Below are 21,203 nucleotides of genomic sequence, written 5' to 3' on the forward strand. Positions count from 1 at the left end.
TGTTGTGACCTTCCAGGACCTGACGGAGGATCACATGGCCAGAAGCATGTGGTATCTCCGATGTTGTGACTGTGAGCGCGTATGTGCGATATCGTCAGTGTCTGTGTGTGTGTGAGTGTATGCGATCGGGTGTGTGTGAGTGTCGGGATCGGGTGTGTGTGAGTGTATGCGATCGTTGTGTGTGAGTGTATGCGATCGTTGTGTGTGAGTGGATGCGATCGTGTGTAGTGAGTGTCGCCAGAGGAGCACGGCGTGCTGGAGGAGGCTGGGAGCAGAGAGGCTGATCTTGGGGAAGGCTGGGAGGGGGAGGCTGATGCTGAAGGAGGCTGGGAGGAGGAGGCTGGAGGAAGGAGGCTGGGAGGAGAGAGGCTGATCCAGGGGAAGGCTGGGAAGGGGAGGCTGATGCTGAGGGAGGCTGGAAGGAGAGAGGCTGATGCTGGGGGAGGCTGGAAGGAGAGAGGCTGAGGCTGAGAGGAGAGAGGCTGATGCTGAGGGAGGCTGGGAGGGGAAAGCTGATGCTGGGGAAGGCTGGGAGGACGGAGGCTTGGAGGAGAGAGGCTGATCCTGGGGAAGGCTGGGAGAGGGAGGCTGATGCTGGGGGAGGCTGGAAGGAGAGAGGCTGATGCTGGGGGAGGCTGGAAGAAGAGAGGCTGATGCTGGGGGAGGCTGGGAGGAGAGAGGCTGATGCTGGGGGAGGCTGGGAGGAGAGAGGCTGATGCTGGGGAAGGCTGGGAGGAGAGAGGCTGATGCTGGGGACAGAGAGGAGAGGCTGATGCTGGGGACAGAGAGGCTGATGCTGGGGACAGAGAGGCTGATGCTGGGATGAGAGAGGCTGATGCTGGGAGAAGAGAGGCTGATGCTGGGAGAAGAGAGGCTGATGCTGGGGCAAGAGGCTGATGCTGGGGGCAGAGAGGCTGATGCTGGGGGCAGAGAGGCTGATGCTGGGGGCAGAGAGGCTGATGCTGGGGGCAGAGAGGCTGATGCTGGGGGCAGAGAGGCTGATGCCTGGGACAGAGAGGCTGATGCTGCGGGCAGAGAGGCTGATGCTGGCGCAGCATGGCAGATGGAGCACGTTTGGAGTGCGCAGCATGGCGGATGGAGCATGTTTGGAAGTGCGCAGCATGCGGATGGAGCACGTTTGGGAGTGCGCAGCATGGCGGATGGAGCACTTTGGGAGTGCGCAGCATGGCGGATGGAGCACGTTTGGGAGTGTGCAGCATGGCGGATGGAGCACGTTTGGGAGTGCGCAGCATGGCGGATGGAGCACGTTTGGGAAGTGCGCAGCATGGGGGATTCAGCACGATGGGGAGTGCGGAGCATGGCGGATGGAGCACGTTTGGGAGTGCGCAGCATGGCGGATGGACCACGTTTGGGAGTGCGCAGCATGGCGGATGGAGCACGTTTGGGAGTGCGCAGCATGGGAGATGGAGCACGATGGAGGGTGCGCAGCATAGGGGATGGAGCACGTTTGGGAGTGCGCAGCATGGCGGATGGAGCACATTTGGGAGTGCGCAGCATGGGAGATGGAGCACGATGGGGAGTGCCCAGCATGGCGGATGGAGCACGTTTGGGAGTGCGCAGCATGGGGGATGGAGCACGATGGGGAGTGTGCAGCATGGCGGATGGAGCACGTTTGGGAGTGCGCAGCATGGCGGATGGAGCACGTTTGGGAGTGCGCAGCATGGCGGATGGAGCACGATGGGGAGTGTGCAGCATGGCGGATGGAGCACGTTTGGGAGTGTGCAGCATGGCGGATGGAGCACGTTTGGGAGTGCGCAGCATGGCGGATGGAGCACGTTTGGGAGTGCGCAGCATGGCGGATGGAGCACGTTTCGGAGTGCGCAGCATGGCGGATGGAGCACGTTTGGGAGTGGCGCAGGATGGGAGATGGAGCATGATAGGGAGTGCGCTGCATGGGGGATGGAGCACGATGGGAAGTGCACACCTCCCCCCAACACACACACACGCGCGCGCGCGCGCACGCACTGCACAACACACCACACACACACACTGGGAACCACAAACAACTGCCCTACACAGACACCCACACACAGACAACGCTGCACACACAAATATACGCACATACCGCACAACACACACATTGCACAAAACATACCTCCCCCCAAAACACACAACACACACACAAACCGTGCAACACACCACACAACGCTACACACACAGCGCTCCACAAACAACGCAACACACAAACAACACTGCTCTCACCCCCCATCACACCCAGACAACACCCAGAACATGTACAGCCCCTACACAAACACTTGGTAACTACACACAACATTTTATATATATATATATATATATATATAACAAAAATCATACATGAACTACACAATACATAAATTCTAGAATACCCGATGCGTAGAATCGGGCCACCTTCTAGTATTATATAGAGTCATTACACACAGAGGGATCTATTCCTATATATTATACACAGTCATTACACACAGAGGGATCTATTCCTATATATTATATAGTCATTACACACAGAGGGATCTATTCTTATATATTATATAGTCATTACACACAGAGGGATCTATTCCTATGTATTATATAGTCATTACACACAGAGGGATCTATTCCTATATATTATATAGAGTCATTAGACACAGAGGGATCTATTCCTATATATTATATAGAGTCATTACACACAGCGGATCTATTCCTATATATTATATAGAGTCATTACACACAGAGGGATCTATTCCTATATATTATATAGAGTCATTAGACACAGAGGGATCTATCCTATATATTATATAGAGTCATTACACACAGCGGGATCTATTCCTATATATTATATAGAGTCATTAGACACAGAGGGATCTATTCCTATATATTTTATAGAGTCATTACACACGGAGGGATCTATTCCTATATATTTTATAGAATCATTACACACGGAGGGATCTATTCCTATATATTTTATAGAATCATTACACACGGAGGGATCTATTTCTTTATATTATATAGAGTCATTACACACAGGGATCTATTCCAATATATTATATAGAGTCATTACACACAGAGGGATCTATTCCTATATATCAGTCATGGCGAACCTTTTACAGGCCAAGTGCCAAAACTGTAGCCCTAAACCCAATTTTTTTCCGAATTGCCAACCAATCCTATTATGTAAATAATTGATTGTAACCTTACCTTTGCAGTCTTCTCTTCTCTTCAGCAGGGGGCATCACGCTCATGCTTACCACACATTGAAGCTGAGCCCCTGCCCTTTCCAGACACAGCAGTTGGATTGATCTTTTGGAAAAAGTGCAGCATATTAGACAGAGACTTTAGCCTGGAATGCAATCAATGTCACCCTGTAACCCACATCTACATTTCAAAGTCTGAACATCTTGAAATCCATAAAGACGTACGAGTTGCTCCCCTCCCCTTCATTCTGTAGTTCTGTCCCCCTTCCTGGCCACTTCCTGGTAAACATGTCCCCCATCCTGATATGTATTTCCTACATTCTGGTATATTTGTCCCCATCATGGCCCCATCCTGGTAAATATACCTCATGCTGGTAAATGTCCTCCATCCTGGTAAATGTACCCCATATCCTGGCATGTTCCCCCATGCTGGCAAATGTACCCCATCCTGACATATTGCCCATCCTTGTAAATGTTCCCCCATCCCGGCATGTACCCCATTCCTGGTAAATGTCCTCCATCCTGGTAAATGTTCCCAATCCTGGCTAATGAACCCCCATCCTGGTAAATGTCCACCTTCCTGGCATGTTCCCCATCCTGGTAAATATTCCCCATCTTATCATGTTCCCCATCCTAGTAAATGTTCCCCTTCCTGGTAAATGTACCCTATCGTGGCATGTTCCTCCATCTTGGCATATATGTTTTCCCCATCCTGGCATGCATTGTTCCCTATCCTGGCATGTTTGTTTACCCATGCTGGCATGTATGCTTCCTCCATCCTGGCATGTATGTTTTCCCCATCCTGGCATGCATGTTCCCCCCCATGCTGAATGCGTGTCCCCCCCCCCCCCCATGCTGGAATGCGTGTCCCCCCCCCCATGCTGGCATGTGTGTCCCCCCCCCATGCTGGCATGTGTGCCCCCCCCATGCTGGCATGTGTGCCCCCCCCCCATGCTGGCATGTGTGCCGTCCCCCCCATGCTGGCATGTTTGCCGTCCCCCCATGCTGGCATGTGTGCCGTCCCCCCCATGCTGGCATGTGTGCCGTCCCCCCCATGCTGGCATGTGTGCCGTCCCCCTCATGCTGGCATGTGTGTGTCCCCCCCCATGCTGGCATGTGTGTGTCCCCCCCCATGCTGGCATGTGTGTGTCCCCCCCATGCTGGCATGTATGTTCTCCCCCCCCATGCTGGCATGTGTGTGCCCCCCCCCATGCTGGCATGTGTGCCCCCCCCCATGCTGGCATGTGTGTGTCCCCCCCCCATGCTGGCATGTGTGTGTCCCCCCATGCTGGCATGTATGTTCTCCCCCCCCCATGCTGGCATGTGTGCCCCCCCCCATTCTGGCATGTGTGTGTGTCCCCCATGCTGGCATGTATGTTCTCCCCCCCCCCCCATGCTGGCATGCATGTTCTCCCCCCCCATGCTGGCATGTGTGTCCCCCCCCCATGCTGGCATGTGTGCGTCCCCCCCCCCCCATGCTGGCATGTGTGCGTCCCCCCCCCCCCATGCTGGCATGTGTGCGTCCCCCCCCCCCATGCTGGCATGTGTGCGTCCCCCCCCCCCATGCTGGCATGTGTGCGTCCCCCCCCATGCTGGCATGTGTGCGTCCCCCCCCATGCTGGCATGTGTGCGTCCCCCCCCAATGCTGGCATGTGTGTGTCCACCCCCATGCTGGCGTGTGTGTGTGTGTCCATACTGGCATGTTTGCTCCCCCCCTCCCCCCATGCTGGCATGTGTGCGTCCCCCCCCCCCATGGTGGCATGTGTGCGTCCCCCCCCCATGGTGGCATGTGTGCGTCCCCCCCATGCTGGCATGTGTGCGTCCCCCCCCCATGCTGGCATGTGTGCGTCCCCCCCCATGCTGGCATGTGTGCGTCCCCCACCCCATGCTGGCATGTGTGCGCCCCCCCCCCATGCTGGCATGTGTGTGTGTGTGTCCCATGCTGGCATGTCTGCTCACCCCCTCCCCCCATGCTGGCACTGGCCCCCTCATCCCCACCTTGGCACAGCCGCACACAAGTTATATATATAAAAAAAGAAAAAAAGCAACACACAACTCACCTTCCTGCACACGCTCCCCCCGCTGCGCGCTGCTGGGTCCTCAGTTCCCACGCGGCCAGAAGACGTCATTACGCCGGTGCCGCTCACTGACACTCCTCCGTCTCCTAGGCAACAGACCTGCGGCCTGGGAGAGGAGGAGTGTCAGAGTGAGGAGAAATGTCTCCTCCGCTCCAACACAGCTTTGATCTGCCGGCGCCACTGCACCCAGCAGATCAAAGTGGCAGGATCAGGCGACAGCACGCATGCCAGCAGAATGGGCTCTGCGTGCCCCTGGTGGCACGCGTGCCATAGGTTCGCCATCACTGCTATATATTATATAGAGTCATTACACACGGAGGAATCTATTCCTATTATATAGAGTCATTACACACAGAGGGATCTATTCCTATATATTATATAGTCATTACATACAGAGGGATCTATTCCTATATATTATAGTCATTACACACAGAGGAATCTACTCCTATATATTATATAGAGTCATTACACACAGAGGGATCTATTCCTATATATTATATAGAGTCATTACACACAGAGGGATCTATTCCTATATATTATATAGTCATTACACACAGAGGGATCTATTCCTATATATTATATAGAGTCATTACACACAGAGGGATCTATTCCTATATATTATATAGAGTCATTACACACAGAGGGATCTATTCCTATAATATTATATAGAGTCATTACACACAGAGGGATCTATTCCTATATATTAAATAGTCATTACATACAGAGGGATCTATTCCTATATATTATATAGAGTCATTACACACAGAGGGATCTATTCCTATATTTTATATATTCATTACATACAGAGGGATCTATTCCTATATATTATATAGAGTCATTACACACAGAGGGATCTATTCCTATATATTATATAGTCATTACACACAGAGGGATCTATTCCTATATATTATATAGAGTCATTACACACAGAGGGATCTATTCCTATATATTATATAGAGTCATTACACACAGAGGAATCTACTCCTATATATTATATAGAGTCATTACACACAGAGGGATCTATTCCTATATATTATATAGAGTCATTACACACAGAGGGATCTATTCTATATATTATATAGTCATTACATACAGAGGGATCTATTCCTATATATTATATAGAGTCATTACACACAGAGGGATCTATTCCTATATTTTATATATTCATTACATACAGAGGGATCTATTCCTATATATTATAGTCATTACACACAGAGGAATCTACTCCTATATATTATATAGTCATTACACACAGAGTGATCTATTCCTATATATTATATACAGTCATTACACACAGAGGGATCTATTTCAAGCGTTTGTTTCTGTTAATGTTGATGATTATGGCTTACAACCAATGAAAACCCAAAAGTCATTATCTCAGAAAATTAGAATAATTATCATACAACTCTTGCAAAGGCTTCCTAAGCATTTACAATGGTCCCTTAGTCTGGGGAAGACTGCTGACTTGACAGATGTCCAGTATGCAGTCATGACACACTCCACAAGGAGGGTAAGCCACAAAAGATCATTGCTAAGGAAGCTGACTGTTTACAGTACTGTATCCAAGCATATTAATGGAAGGTTGAGTGGATGTAAAGTGTGGTAGAAAAAGGTGCACAAGCAACTGGGATAACCGCAGCCTTGATAGGATTGTTAAGAAAAGGCCATTCAAAAATTTGGGGGAGATTCACAAGGAGTGGACGCTGCTGGAGTCAGTGCTTCAAGAGCCACCACACACAGATGTATCCAGGACATGGGCTACAAGTGTCGCATTCCTTGTGTCACCACTCATGACCAATAGACAATGCCACAAGCGTCTTACCTGGGCCAAGGAGAAAAAGAGCTGGACTGTTCTCAGTGTCCAAGGTGTTGTTTTCAGATGAAAGTAAATTTTCCATTTCATTTGGAAATCGCGGTCCCAGAGTCTGGAGGAAGAGTGGAGGCCACAATCCAAGCTGCTGAGGTCTAGTGTGAAGTCTCCACAATCAGTGATGGTTTGGGGAGCCATGTCATCGGCTGGTGTAGCTCCACTGTGTATTATCAAGACCAAAGACAGCACCGTCGTCTACCAGGACATTTTACAGCACCTCATGCTTACCTCTGCTTATTGGAGGTGGAAATTTCATTTTTCAGCAGGATGTGGCCCCTGTCCACACTGCCAAAAGTACCAATACCTGGTTTACTAACCACAGTATCACTGTGCTTGATTCACCAGCAAACTCTCCTGACCTAAACCCCATAGAGAATCTATGAGCGACACCAGAGCCAACAATGCAGACGAGCTGAAGGCGGCTATCAAACCCACCTCGGCTTCCATAACACCTCAGCAGTGCCACAGGCTGATCGCCTCCATGCCACATTGCCGCATTGATGCAGTAATTCATGCAAAAGGAGCCGCAACCAAGTATTGATCGGAGTTTAATTTCTGTATTTCTAAGTGTTAAATCGTTGTTTCAGTTTGTCTTATATAATATTCTAATTTTCTGAGATAATGACTTTTGGTTTTTCATTTGCTGTAAGCCATAATCATCAATATTAACATAAATAAACATGTGAAATAGATCCCTCTGTGTGTAATGACTCTAATATATAGCAATAGATCTGTCTGTGTGTAATGACTCTATATACAGTGGGGAAAAAAAGTATTTAGTCAACCACCAATTGTGTAAGTTCTCCCACTTATAAAGATGAGGTTGGCCTGTAATTGACATCATAGGTGACCACAACTATGTGAGACAAAATGAGAAAACAAATCCAGAAAATCACCGCTTCTGATTTGACTAGATTTTTTTTGCTAATTATGGTGGAAATTAAGTATTGTCATCTAAAAACATACAAGATATCTGGCTCTCACAGACCTGTAACTTCTTCTATAAAGAAGCCCCTCTGTCCTCTACTCATTACCTGTAGTAATGGCACCTGTTTGATCTTGTTATCAGTTTAACAGACACCTGTCCACAAGCTCAAACAGTCAAAGTCCACTATGTTGAAGACCAAAGAGCTGTTGAAGGACACCAGAAACAAAATTGTAGCCCTGCACCAGGCTGGGAAGACTGAATCTGCAATAGGCAAGCAGCTTGGTGTGATGAAATCAACTGTGGGAGCAATAATAAGAAAATGGAAGACATACAAGGCCACTGATAATCTCCCTCGATCTGAGGCACCACGCAAGATCTCCCCCTGTGGGGTCAAAACGGTCACAAGTACGGTGAGCAAAAATCCCAGAACCACACGGGGGAACCTAGTGAATGACCTGCATAGAGCTGGGACCACTGTAACAGGCTACCATCAGTAACACACTACCCTGCAAGGGACTCAGATCCTGCAAGGTCAGACATGTTCCCCTGCTTAAGCCAGTACATGTCCAGGCCCGTCTGAAGTTTGCTAGAGAGCATTTGGATTATCCAGAAGAGTATTGGGAGAATGTCATATGGTTTGATGAAAACACAGTAGAAACACAACTCATCATGTTTGGAGGAGACAGAATGCTGAGTTGCATCAAAAGAACACCATACCTACTGTGAAGCATGGGGGTGGCAACATCATGCTTTGGGACTGTTTCTCTGCAGAGGGACCAGGACGACTGATCCTTGTACATGAAAGAATGAATGGGGCCATGTATCGTGAGATTTTGAGTGCAAACCTTCCATCAGCAAGGGCATTGAAGATGAAAAGTGGCTTGGTCTTTCAACATGATAATGATCCCAAGTACACCACCAGGGCAACGAAGGAGTGGCTTCTTAAGAAGCATATGAAGGTCCTGGAATGGCCTAGCCAGTCTCCAGATCTCAATCTTAAAGAAAACCTTTGGAGGGAGCTGAAAGTCCATGTTGTCTAGCGACAGGCCTACAACATCACTGCCTAGAGGAGATCTGCATGGAGGAATGGGCCAACCCTTGTGAAGACTTAAAAGAAACTGTCTGACCTCTGTCATTGCCAACAAAGGATATAGAACAAAATATTGAGATTAACTTTTGTTATTGACCAAATACTTATTTTCCACCATAATTTGCAAAAAAAAAATCTTACCAAATCAGACGCGATGATTTTCTGGATTTGTTTTCTCATTTTGTCTCTCATAGTTGTAGTCACCTATGATGTCAATTACAGGCAAATCTCATCTTTGTAAGTGGGAGAACTTGCACATTTGGTGGCTGACTAAATACTTGTTTTCCCCAGAGCATCGCTCTGATCAGCAGAAATGCTTTTCTCCTGTAAGTGACGGCGCTCTGTCGGCTCTCACTGGAAGTTCGTCATGGAAGCGACAGGGGCCATTAGCTGACCCCACGCTACCATTACAACATATTGGCGCCTCGTAATCGCGTCATGGGGCCACCAATAGCGGCAGGGAATGGCGCGATCCCTTTAAATAGCGATGTCATGTGCGTGGAATACCGGAGTCTGCGGTAACTGGAGGGAGGCGACCAGGGGCGTAGCAGCACGTCCTTGGTCGTTAAGAGGCTAACTGTTCACAATAATATTAATTTTTACCAGGGGTGCCCAAACTTTTGCACGCCGCTGTATACATTCAAATTCATTGCTTGGAAGAGTAAGACAAAGCTATTGAGTCGCTCCTCCCTTGTGCTCTATTATTGGAGGGTCCATGTGCTACTGAATGTGAGATTTGTCAGCCCCAGCTGTCAGCCGCGCTTCACACTGCAGCCTGACCCGCAGCCCGTGCTCGTGAAGCCATGGCATCAAGTGAGGACGAGGGGTCTGTGGAAGAGAAGGAAAACTCCAGGAAAAAGCCCATCGGATCCGTGGCCACAGCATGGCTCACCTTTTACAACATTGCCATGACTGCGGGGTACGTATCAGCCCCTTATAATGGCCCCCTTTATTCTTGCCTTAGAATCCTATGGATATTTTGTAACAAGTTGTATAAAGTTTCTTCGTAAATATTTATGATATTGTCTAATTTGTATCGATTTGTCACTTCGTCCTCTTGGATTTGTATGGAAGAGCAACTATATGTCCTATGGATATTAAATCATTTTTTTGGGATGGTATAAGGGTTAGATCAAACATTGAGTTAAAAAAAAAGTTTTGACTTGTAAAGCTTTATTGACAAAGTAATTTTGGGGGGCAAACCCGAAGGAAAAGCAAGTAATGGTGAATGGAGAGCAGAGTGTTTGCAGCTCGTCCCAAGTTGCATTTCCTAATAGGGTTCATTACAGCAGCTGCGTCACCTACGGCCGGTCTCGGAGGATAAGTATAGCCCGAGAAGCCAGTAGGCGGGGAAAGTGCTTCCCTCGGCACATTTTACTGTAATAGAAGCATGTATCCCCTCAACTTAACATACTTGTACGTTCACAGCGTATTAATGCTAAAAGAAGGGGCGGCTTTACGTTCTGCTTGCTGCCGTGAGACCCTTCGCGTCTCATTTTAAATTTATCGTAAGGGTTAATAATAGTATAGAGATATTAGTTATGACCCAGACGTTATCACATATTGGAAAAATGTCATACGGTTTAATAGAAAGAATGTAGGCATTACAAATGTAGAGTAATTATGTCCATTTGGCATCGAAAAAAGCAGAAAATCTGTTCTCGGAGTGACCCAGGAGAGGATCCACCCAGGCGTGGACATATTGGTGCAACCTGTATGGTCACACAGGGGTCCAAAGGAAAGGGGGCCCATTTCTAACCCCCAAAGCAGGTAAAATTGTGCATTTTTGAGGCTGCAAAGGGCATTGTTCTTGCACAGGGGCCCTTTTCTGTCTGTGTCCACCAGTGGGTCCAGACGGAATAATGGCTTCCCATGGTCCAGCAGACAATTCCATTTGAAGCTGACCAGCCAGGCACATGGCAATGCCACAAGGGCAGGTGTCAGCAGTCTGCGCCACTTCCGCAATTAGGCCGGGGCCACACAGGGATCTACTGCGATCCTTGCATGACACTCAGCTCACGCTGGCAGCACAGCAGGAGCCGAATGTCATGCGAGTGTCATTGGACCTGGGGAGGGTGAGTAAAACAGTTTGTTTTTTTTAATACAAACTGCATCAGTAGGATGAGGTTTTCCAAAATAGAAAAAACCCTTTAAATGGCAAATGCCAGCATGGTCTGATAGCCTTTAACTAATTCCACAACAGCTGGAGTGCGGCAAAGTCTGTTTTTTTAGGCCAAATTCACACATTCACGTACTTGGATAATGACGCCCGGACCACCCAGGGTTCTCTTGATGCAAACTTGAAATTCACATTTACGTCTATGAGGATGTTGAGTTTGAGCTCGAAGACCCATGGCCGGCCCGCGCATCGATTGTGAAATGCGGATATGTGAATCTGAATTATGGGATGAGTTGTGCATAAAATATTGAACTATAGCCAATTACGTACATCAGGGTTTTCCATCTGATTTGTTTTTCCAAATAAAAGGTCCGAAAAATTCATTTTATACAAGAAAACATGGAAAACCATTAGGAGTCAAATAGCTAAGGGATAATATATGTGTATAGCTCAGATATGTGTATATACAGTATATCAAGTGCATCTACTAGGAACTGTAGAAACATGGTCATTGCAATGGCAATAATCTGCACCAGTTTTTTAGCTCTTGCAAAAAAAAAAAAAAATCAAATTTTTTATTACAGTGTAAAAAAAAAAAAAGTGCCATTTATAATCATGGCCCCGGATTATAAGTCCCGTGTATGCAAAAATGCAATTATCACTGACGTGCAGATGTTCAATATATGTAAAGTAGACCCCAGAAGAGCTTCAGTCCAATACTGGTTATAACTAGGGAATCATATCCTATGTTACCTGGTGCTGTGATCTTAGGATATAGTGGTCTTTATTATTTACATCATGTCCTATATTCTCATGAAAACTGCAGTGTGTGTTGGGTGGCCGTTGTGGACCTTAGGCGGCCGTTGTGGACCTTAGGCGGCCGTTGTGGACCTTAGGCGGCCGTTGTGGACCTTAGGCGGCCGTTGTGGACCTTAGGCGGCCGTTGTGGACCTTAGGCGGCCGTTGTGGACCTTAGGCGGCCATTGTTGGCCTAGGTGGCCATTGTTGGCCTAGGTGGCCATTGTTGGCCTAGGTGGCGATGGTCTAACATCTGCTTTAATATCTTGTAGCTTCAGATCTTGGTTGTTTTGATAGAAGTACGAGCAAAGGTTTAAAGGACATTTTTGCAGCAACAACTGTGATTTCCATTACAAAGCATGGGAGACACCAGTGCACCACAAGGAGAGATGTTCTTAGGTAGTGGCTCTCCACTTTGTTTGGTAAAGTGGGGTCCTAAAAAATGAGACATCTTCGAGTTACATCCCTACGTCTTGACATCTGAAGACCTCATTCACATGGTCAGTTTCAGGATCTGTATCTGTGACGCCCTGGACTAGCCAGGTTGTCCCAGGTAGTCCCATACACACACGCCCCCCCCCACCTTAGTAAGGTGACAGCAGCCAAACTACAAAGCCCTTGTCACCTCCCTCCGGGTTTGATGTTCACACCAGGGGGCGGAGCCAGGCGGTTGGCTCCGCCCACTGAGGAGTTCACAGGCCCGGAGGCGGGAAAAACAGTAGTAAAGTGTAGTCTAGTCTTGACAGTGGAGTGGAGTGAAGTTCAAGGGAAGACCTGTGCCTAGGTTTGCCATAGTCTACACCAGGTGTCTGGGTTGGAGCCCAGTCACCTCTGGCAAGGAGACAGACGGTGGTGGCCACCTGCAGGAGCTAGGATTACAGCTGATGAAACCGTAGGGACCGGGCACGGGCGGTGGCCCGCTGGTACCGAACCAGGGAGCCGATTAGAAACCGGAGCACCAGGAGGGGTACTCAGACCCAGTACGAGGCCCAGAAACAACTGGGCTGAGTCAAATCAACTGATTGAGGACTGGACTTTAGGACCTTTCCCACATAAGACCCAACTTAAGATAACAGCCCAACCATAGGGGTAAAGCCACCGCCCAGGCATAAAGACCCGAGGGGCCAGCGTCTGTGGGCAAAGAGGGCTCTCCCGACATATATCAAGCCGGGGAGTGGACTACCGTTGCTCAGGCATAGAAGTCGTGATTTCTACACAAGTGAGGTGCAGGAGAAAGGCGGAAACCACCAACCTGTTAAAGGGAAAACTGCAGCTGGCTGCGGGCACCGTCCACCATCTTGTTTGGTTTACCAGAGACTCCAGCGTGTTTATCATAGTGAGTACACCAGTGCCTTCGGGCCGCGCACCGCACCGCATCGACACACCAGCACGCATCCATCCCCTCGCCTCAGCACCTCCCCCGGGCCCCTGGGACCATCATCCCCCTACCTACGGAGGGGGTCAACACCAAGCTGCGCAACACCGTCCCCGGGAGCCTAGTCAACGGCAGAGGTGGTGTCCATCCATTCACAACCCGTGGGTGGCGTCACGAACTTAAATCCCCTACAAACCACCGCGGCTCCGGCCGTGGACCTCCCCACCGAAGTCCCTACGTGTAGCGCCAACCCCCTTTCAGAGCGACGTGACCCCCGGGTCCGTGAAGAGCTCGAGCCACCCACCGACGAGCACGGATCCAAGCGGCTTGGCAGCCGGCTGAGCCCCGGGGCAGTACATATCATATGCAGGTATCCTCTCTTGGATGTTTAGCTGCTAGAGGAGAATTTGGTTTCTTAAAGGGAACCTGTCAGGTCCCTTATGCGTTTTGACCTACAAGCAGGGTGATGTGTGGCCTAGTAACCCCTTCCTACCCATCTCTGTGTTGTACTATTGTGTAATATGAATGTGTAAAAAAAAAAAGTTTTATTACTTACATATTCCCTATGTAAATGATCAGAGGGTCTAGTCCCCTGGGCGTCGCATCACCTCGTGGCCGTTTGCATGCTTTCCATGGTATCACGCCCCTGTGGGCGTGATACCATGGAGTTACATGAGCGAAGTCAACGTCAGCTCCTTGAGATCCCGCAGCCTTGTTATCTGGGTGTTTGCTTTTCTGCTTCAGACGCGCTCTGCACATGGTTGGAACCGCAGGAGTCTTCTGAGCATGCGCAGAGCGTGTCTGAAGTCGAGAAGCAAGCACCCGGATAACAAGGCTGCGGGAATGGTAAGCGTGCACGCGCGGGATCTCAAGGAGCGGATGGTGACGTTGCCCATGTAAATCAATGGTATCACACCCACAGGGGCATGATACCACGGAAATCATGCAAACGCCCACGGGGTGTGATACCAGAGAAAGCATGCAAACACCCACGGGGCAATGCTACACCCTGGGGACTAGTCCCTCTGCTCATTTACATAGGGAACATGTAAGTTATAAAACCTTTTTTATACATTGATATTACACAATATTACAACACAGGGATGGGTAGGAAGGGGTTACTAGGCCACACATCACCCTGCTTGTAGGTCAGAACGCATATGGGACCCGACAGGCTCTCTTTAAGGAGCCATTATGTGACGCCATATGGAATGTATATAGATTCAAAAGGCAGACTATGATGGGGTTACTCACTTGAGCTCGCTTCTTGAGGTAACAACACAAACACTTTTACTTAAAGTCCATCAAGTTACATTATATAATCCACCTCTCTGGTAACATAACATCGGCCCTCTTGCGGCTTTAAAGCAATAGAAACACGGTATGGCATCTGGTCCTGATCAGAACACGCTAATCCCCCTCTCTCGGGGATTACTTCCCAAAGAAATAGCAATCTCTGCACTCTGACCATGTGTCAAACAAACAGACACCATTTTACAAACTTGAGACACACCCATGGGTGGGTGTATGTGGATAGCCAGACCCGCCCGTCTCCAGCTATCCGTAAACCTATCCCTGGAATGCCCTAATAAGAATTAGGGCACTACAGTTACCAGAGCAGACATCCAGATTTATACCACCTCTGTGATACATACCTGCCGCCATGTTACACAGGCCCATAAAGGGTTTTACATCTTACCAGATAGAGGCAAGAGGTAATTCTGCATAAATGAGCCCTGAAAGTGAAGAATTCATAAGAATTCTAGTAAGTGGGGATGTAACCGGCTTCAGACCCTTTGTTTTAACTTTTCCATGCAATTCATAATCTGTCCTGGTATAGAACTGTATGGAATAATTCAATTTATTAATTTTCGTTCAGTCATTGTAATTCCTAAAGCCTGCTTTACACCATACGATCCAGCATACGATATCGTATGCGATCGTACCCGCCCCCATCGTATGTGCGGCACGTTCAATTTGTTGACCGTGTCGCACAAACGATTAACCCCCGTCACACGTACTTACCCGTCCATACGACCTCGATGTGGGCGGCGAACGTCCACTTCCTGGAGTGGGAGGGACGTTCGGCGTCACAGCGACGTCACGCGGCAGCCGGCCAATAGAAGCGGAGGGGTGGAGATGAGCGGGACGTAAACATCCCGCCCACCTCCTTCCCTCCGCATTGCTTGCGGGATGCAGGTAAGATCTGTTCATTGTTCCCGGGGTGTCACACACTGCGATGTGTGCTGGCCCGGGTACGATGAACAACCTGACGTTCAATTTTTAGGAATTGAGCGATGTGTATGCGATGAACGTTTTACCGTTCAATCACAATCACACGTACCTGTCACACACTGCAATGTACCTTACGATGCCGGATGTGCGTCACTTACGACGTGACCCCGCCGACACATCGTAAGATACATTGCAGTGTGTAAAGCGCCCTTAACACAAATGGATGTAGATATATAATTATTTTTACAGTTTTGCCTTATTATTGTATGCAATTATTTTACTTATTACTAGTGGATGGCCCTGCTATGACGGCAAAGACCAGGAAGAGGGGGAAAAAGGGAGCTGGCGGCAGGAAGTGAGCCCGTGTGTGTGGCTGCAGTCACTCTTAGGCTACGTGCCCACATTGCTTCTTTTCTGCACAGAAAAAAGCATATTTTGGCAGGAAAAATGCAGCAGCAAAAATACGCATTTTTTATCGTGCTTGCGTGTTTGTTCATACGTGTTTTTTTCCTGCTTCTTTTTGAGCTTTTTTAGTCATGGCAATTGTGGGAGTTCAGGTGCTGTACCCCCGTGATCGCCACCAGATCTCCGGCTAATGTTAAAACCGCGACCTGGCTCTCACTGCCAGGAGTGGTGCCAACACCGCTGCCAGCAGTTTAACCCCCTGATTCTGCAATCAATGCGATCGCAGCATTCAGAAGGCAGGGAGAGGAATCGCTTACCTCTTCCTGGTGATTGGGTTCCTGTAATGCGATCACAGGGAACCGATTGCTGCCATTGTAACCCTGGGTCGTCACCAGGTTACTTAGCTATGGAGAGCCTCACACACCATGTTGTATGCACAGTGTGTGAGGAGAAGTGCTGCGCTGTAATCCCTTGTAGTCATAAAGCATTGCAGGGGAGTATAGAAACGCAGAAACAATTGACATGCTGCAACAAAATCTGCAAGAAAAAAGAAGCAGCGTGTGCACAGCAATCACGATTCTCATAGAATTTGCTGGGGTTGTCGCGGGCGGAGGAGGGGACGCTGCGCTCTCCCACTGCTCGGGTCCGGCCACGGCTGCTGCGGCTGCGGCTGCTCGGTGGTGGCTCGAGCGGTGGGCCGGATCCCGGGAACTCGAGCGGCGCTCCTCACCCGTGAGTGAAAAGGGGCTGGGGATTGGATTGTGGGGATTTGGTTATTGTCCGTGACGCCACCCACGGTTGTGGTGATATTGGTGACACCACCACTGCTCTAGACGGGGATCCCGGGAGCGGTGACAGGGAGCAGCTTTGTTGTTAGTTCTCCCCTCCGTGGGTAGGGGGGTTGGTTGTCCCGGGGTCCGGTGATGGGGTAGGGATGGATGACAGGCGGGTTATGGGGCCTGGTGAGGTGCAGGGTCGCGGGGGCAGCGCTGTGCCGCCCGGCACGGTGGTACTCACTCAGCCAATGATGAGGACACAGTTCTCGGTAAAACACACGGCTGGATGGACGGGTCCCACAGATGGCTGCGGTGTTTCCCCTCCCGGCAGGTTGATGGTGACTGCCTTTCCCTGCACCTGTGTACGGTAAACAGTTCCAATGGGTTCCCACCGGTAACCCGCTCCCCAGCTTGGATATGGGCTGGAGGAGCCCCTTTTGCCCGCAGGCTCTGGCCCTGGGAACTTTAGCCTTGGCGGTGACTGTGTTTCCCTCTCTCGGTTGGACGGTTGCCTTCTGTCGGGACTTGGCTGCTGGGAAACCCAGGAGGTTCCCTTCGCTAACGAATTTGGCAAATTTACGGCGACTCCTAGCCTTGCCGGGGTCCGTAAGCCCCTGCCAGATGGTGCTGACTTCTCTTTGCGTACCGGTCCGGTACCGCCGGGCCACCGCCCGTCCACGGTCCTTACGGTTAGCTCCGATAGGCCTCTCCTGCAGACGGTCACCACCGTCTGCCAACCTTGCTGATCCGTCCGGGCCACACACCCGGACCAACTTCAGTCTGCTCTACTACCACTTTCCTTCCTCTCACTTTCCACTTCCCTCACTGAACTGTAAACGGTCTGCTTTTCCCGCCTCCAGGACTGTGTACTCCTCGATGGGCGGGACCAACCGCCTGGCCCACCCCCTGGTGTGAACATCAGCCCCTGGAGGAAGGCAACAAGCGTTTTCGTCTGACTTTGGTGTGCCTGACCGGGAGTGTGGGGCGTGTAGGTGTTGTTCTCTGTGGCCCCTGGCTTCTCCTTAGTAAAATGTAGACCGTCCGCGGGCTGCCCGTCCATCACCGGTTTTATTTTCACAACTAAAAGATAAAACGGTAAAACACATTACAATTAAAATAACATCTTCCCACATGGGGAGGTACTCTTACTTTAACGTTGCAAACGGTTACGGCTTCCGCTCTCTCCCACCCAAGCAACCTGGCCCTGATGCTGCCCCTAAGCAAACAGGCAGCACCCCTTGACCCCAGTCCAGCACAAGTTGCCCGAGCGGGTTCTGTCCTTTTCAGGGGACCCACGTCCATGGGGAACCCCTGAAACCCCCAGAGGATCGCCACCGGTTCCGGTGGTGGCTGGGCCCCAGCCTGCTCCACTGCGGGCCCTTCCTCCAATCTGCCTCTCCGGAGGCGGCAACGGTGAAAGCCATAAAACAACATTTTTTTATTTACAAGCCACAAGTTTGTGGTTGCCCTGCTAGTTCTCGGGCCTGTCCGTAGTAGTCTCTACGCATAATTTGCAAACAGTCCCCACGGGGACAACAGTTCTTCGTAGCCAACGGGCTACCACAAACAAAACTGTAGGGTCCCAACGGAGACTTGCCGTAGGGTCCCGACGGGGACTGTCAGCTGGGTCCCAGGGGCCATCCACAACGCCTGGCTCCGGTACAGCTTCCTCCTGCAGCTTTCCCACAGTCCACCATCGAACAGCACGAGCCCCCAACGCCACCCTCACACAGGGGTGACACTGTCCCACAGGACTCCATTTTCAGCTGCCGATGATGCGGGTACGACTGCTCCTCCAACCGGACTCCTTAGCCTTGAGGGCCGTCTGGAATGTCAGCAGAGTCCCAATGGGGACCGACAGCAAGATAACCGGGAACCGCTACCATTCTCTAACTTTTCTTTCTTAATCAGCAATCCCGCGGCGCAGCTGCCTTTGCTGCCGCTCCCGTTGCGGAGCACTTTCTGCTTGCTCCGGTTCAGTCGGGGTGGGGGATGGGCCCAGCTGGAGTCCCCCCGTGCCGGCTACGACCGGTACCTTTGATAATGAGGGACCCCGCTGTGACATGGCCTGCTCTGCCTCCTGGCAGCTGCATCCCCGCCTGCCTCCGGTGCATCTTTGCTGACGGGCTCAGCCTTCGGCTTCTTCCATGGAAGCGGATCAGGGCGGTCACGGGCTTCTGCTTCAGGTCAGTCCGCAGGGGAGGATTGGCAGGGTACCGCTACCGGTGGTGGTGGTAGCGGGCCTAGTGGCAGGGCAGCAGCAGCCAACACGGGTAGCGGGGGAGGTAGCAGGGCGAGCGGGTATGGACCGGGTCCCTCGGCCGCGATGACCGACCCACTAGGGGCACAGGGGTGTGGGTCACTTACCCTCCCTTCCAAGACTCCCTCCACCTCGCGTCTCCGTATGGCCGTCACCACTTCCGCCATGTCGGCCTCCCACTCCTCGAGGAGGAGCTGCATGCGGACCTGCAGACGGCTGCTTAGCTGGACGGTCTGGACTTCCACCCACGCTGCGGTGCCAGGCGCGGGGACCACGGTGTTGTCAGTCGGACTCAGCATCTTTTGCAGCGGCCTCTTCCAGGAACCAGCAAATGGCCGCAGGGTCCTGGCGTCCCTGCTTCCATAGCTGCGTGCTACATGCGGCCAGACGCCATCAGTCCCCCTTAGTCTCTTTCCGGCTCCTCCTCTACAGGGGCGGGGTTTTGGCCTTCGCACCTCCACTACTCGAGGAGATGCTCGAGCGGGAATTCTTCGCGCCCAAGATGGCGGCTTCACAAATTTTTCGGCCGAACACCTCCGGCGGTTACACAAGGCGCACTTCCACCAGTTGGTAGAACGGTAGGATCCTGTTCGTGACGCCAAGTTGTCGCGGGCGGAGGAGGGGACGCTGCGCTCTCCCACTACTCGGGTCCGGCCGCGGCTGCGGCTGCTCGATGATGGCTCGAGCGGTGGGCCGGATCCCAGGGACTCGAGCGGCGCTCCTCGCCCGTGAGTAAAAAGGGGCTGGGGATTGGATTGTGGGGATTTGGTTATTGTCCGTGACGCCACCCACGGTTGTGGTGATATTGGTAACACCACCGCTGCTCTAGACGGGGATCCCGGGAGCGGTGACAGGGAGCAGCTTTGTTGTTAGTTCTCCCCTCCGTGGGTAGTGGGGTTGGTTGTCCCGGGGCCCGGTGATGGGGTAGGGATGGATGACAGGCGGGTTACGGGGCCTGGTGAGGTGCAGGGTCGCGGGGGCAGCGCTGTGCCGCCCGGCACGGTGGTACTCACTCAGCCAATGATGAGGACACAGTTCTCGGTAAAACACACGGCTGGATGGACGGGTCCCACAGATGGCTGCGGTGTTGTTGCTCCCGGCAGGTTGATTGTGACTGCCTTTCCCTGCACCTGTGTACTGTAAACGGTTCCAATGGGTTCCCACCGGTAACCCGCTCCCCAGCTTGGATATGGGCTGGAGGAGCCCCTTTTGCCCGCAGGCTCTGGCCCTGGGAACTTTAGCCTTGGCAGTGACTGTGTTTCCCTCTCTCGGTTGGACGGTTGCCTTCTGTCGGGACTTGGCTGCTGGGAAACCCTAACGAAGGTTCCCTTCGCTAACGAATTTGGCAAATTCACGGCGACTCCTAGCCTTGCCGGGGTCCGTAAGCCCCTGCCAGATGGTGCTGACTTCTCTTTGCGTACCGGTCCGGTACCGCCGGGCCACCGCCCGTCCACGGTCCTTACGGTTAGCTCCGATAGGCCTCTCCTGCAGACGGTCACCACCGTCTGCCAACCTTGCTGATCCGTCCGGGCCACACCCCCGGACCAACTTCAGTCTGCTCTACTACCACTTTCCTTCCTCTCACTTTCCACTTCCCTCACTGAACTGTAAACGGTCTGCTTTTTCCCGCCTCCAGGACTGTGTACTCCTCGGTGGGCGGGACCAACCGCCTGGCCCACCCCCCTGGTGTGAACATCAGCCCCTGGAGGAAGGCAACAAGGGTTTTCGTCTGACTTTGGTGTGCCTGACCGGGAGTGTGGGGCGTGTAGGTGTTGCTCTCTGTGGCCCCTGGCTTGTCCAGGGCGCCACAGGATGCTTTTTCCTTGCTTTTATTGATTAAAAGACTGCAGCGTGCAAGACAGATTTACGAATTGTATTAGGCCTCTTTCATACATCAGTTTTTTTGCCATCAGGCACAATCCGGTTGTGCCTGATGCGATGGATCCATCGCAGATTATGGCAAAACTGATGCGACGGATCTGGTGAAAAAACGGATCCGTCTCTTTTTTTCCCATCAGGCCAAAGGTTATTTGCTATGGAGGAGAGAGAGAGCACTTTCTTTGTGACCAGAAGTGAATTTACACAATGTCTGGGCATGC

The 21,203-nt window shown here is 51.1% G+C and overlaps 1 protein-coding gene across 1 annotated transcript in view; it reads left to right on the forward strand.

Moving 5' to 3' along the window:
- Positions 1 to 9,892: 9,892 nt before the first annotated feature.
- Positions 9,893 to 21,203, forward strand: part of HACD1 (3-hydroxyacyl-CoA dehydratase 1) — a 94,502-nt gene continuing 83,191 nt past the window's right edge. Inside the window, exon 1 of the mRNA XM_075316815.1 lies at positions 9,893 to 10,055. Within this exon, the coding sequence (XP_075172930.1) occupies positions 9,940 to 10,055 (116 nt within the window). The 5' untranslated portion in view covers positions 9,893 to 9,939. The remainder of the gene's footprint in view (positions 10,056 to 21,203) is intronic.

The sequence above is a fragment of the Anomaloglossus baeobatrachus genome, chromosome 6, assembly GCF_048569485.1.
Source record: "Anomaloglossus baeobatrachus isolate aAnoBae1 chromosome 6, aAnoBae1.hap1, whole genome shotgun sequence".
Lineage (NCBI taxonomy): Eukaryota > Metazoa > Chordata > Amphibia > Anura > Aromobatidae > Anomaloglossus > Anomaloglossus baeobatrachus.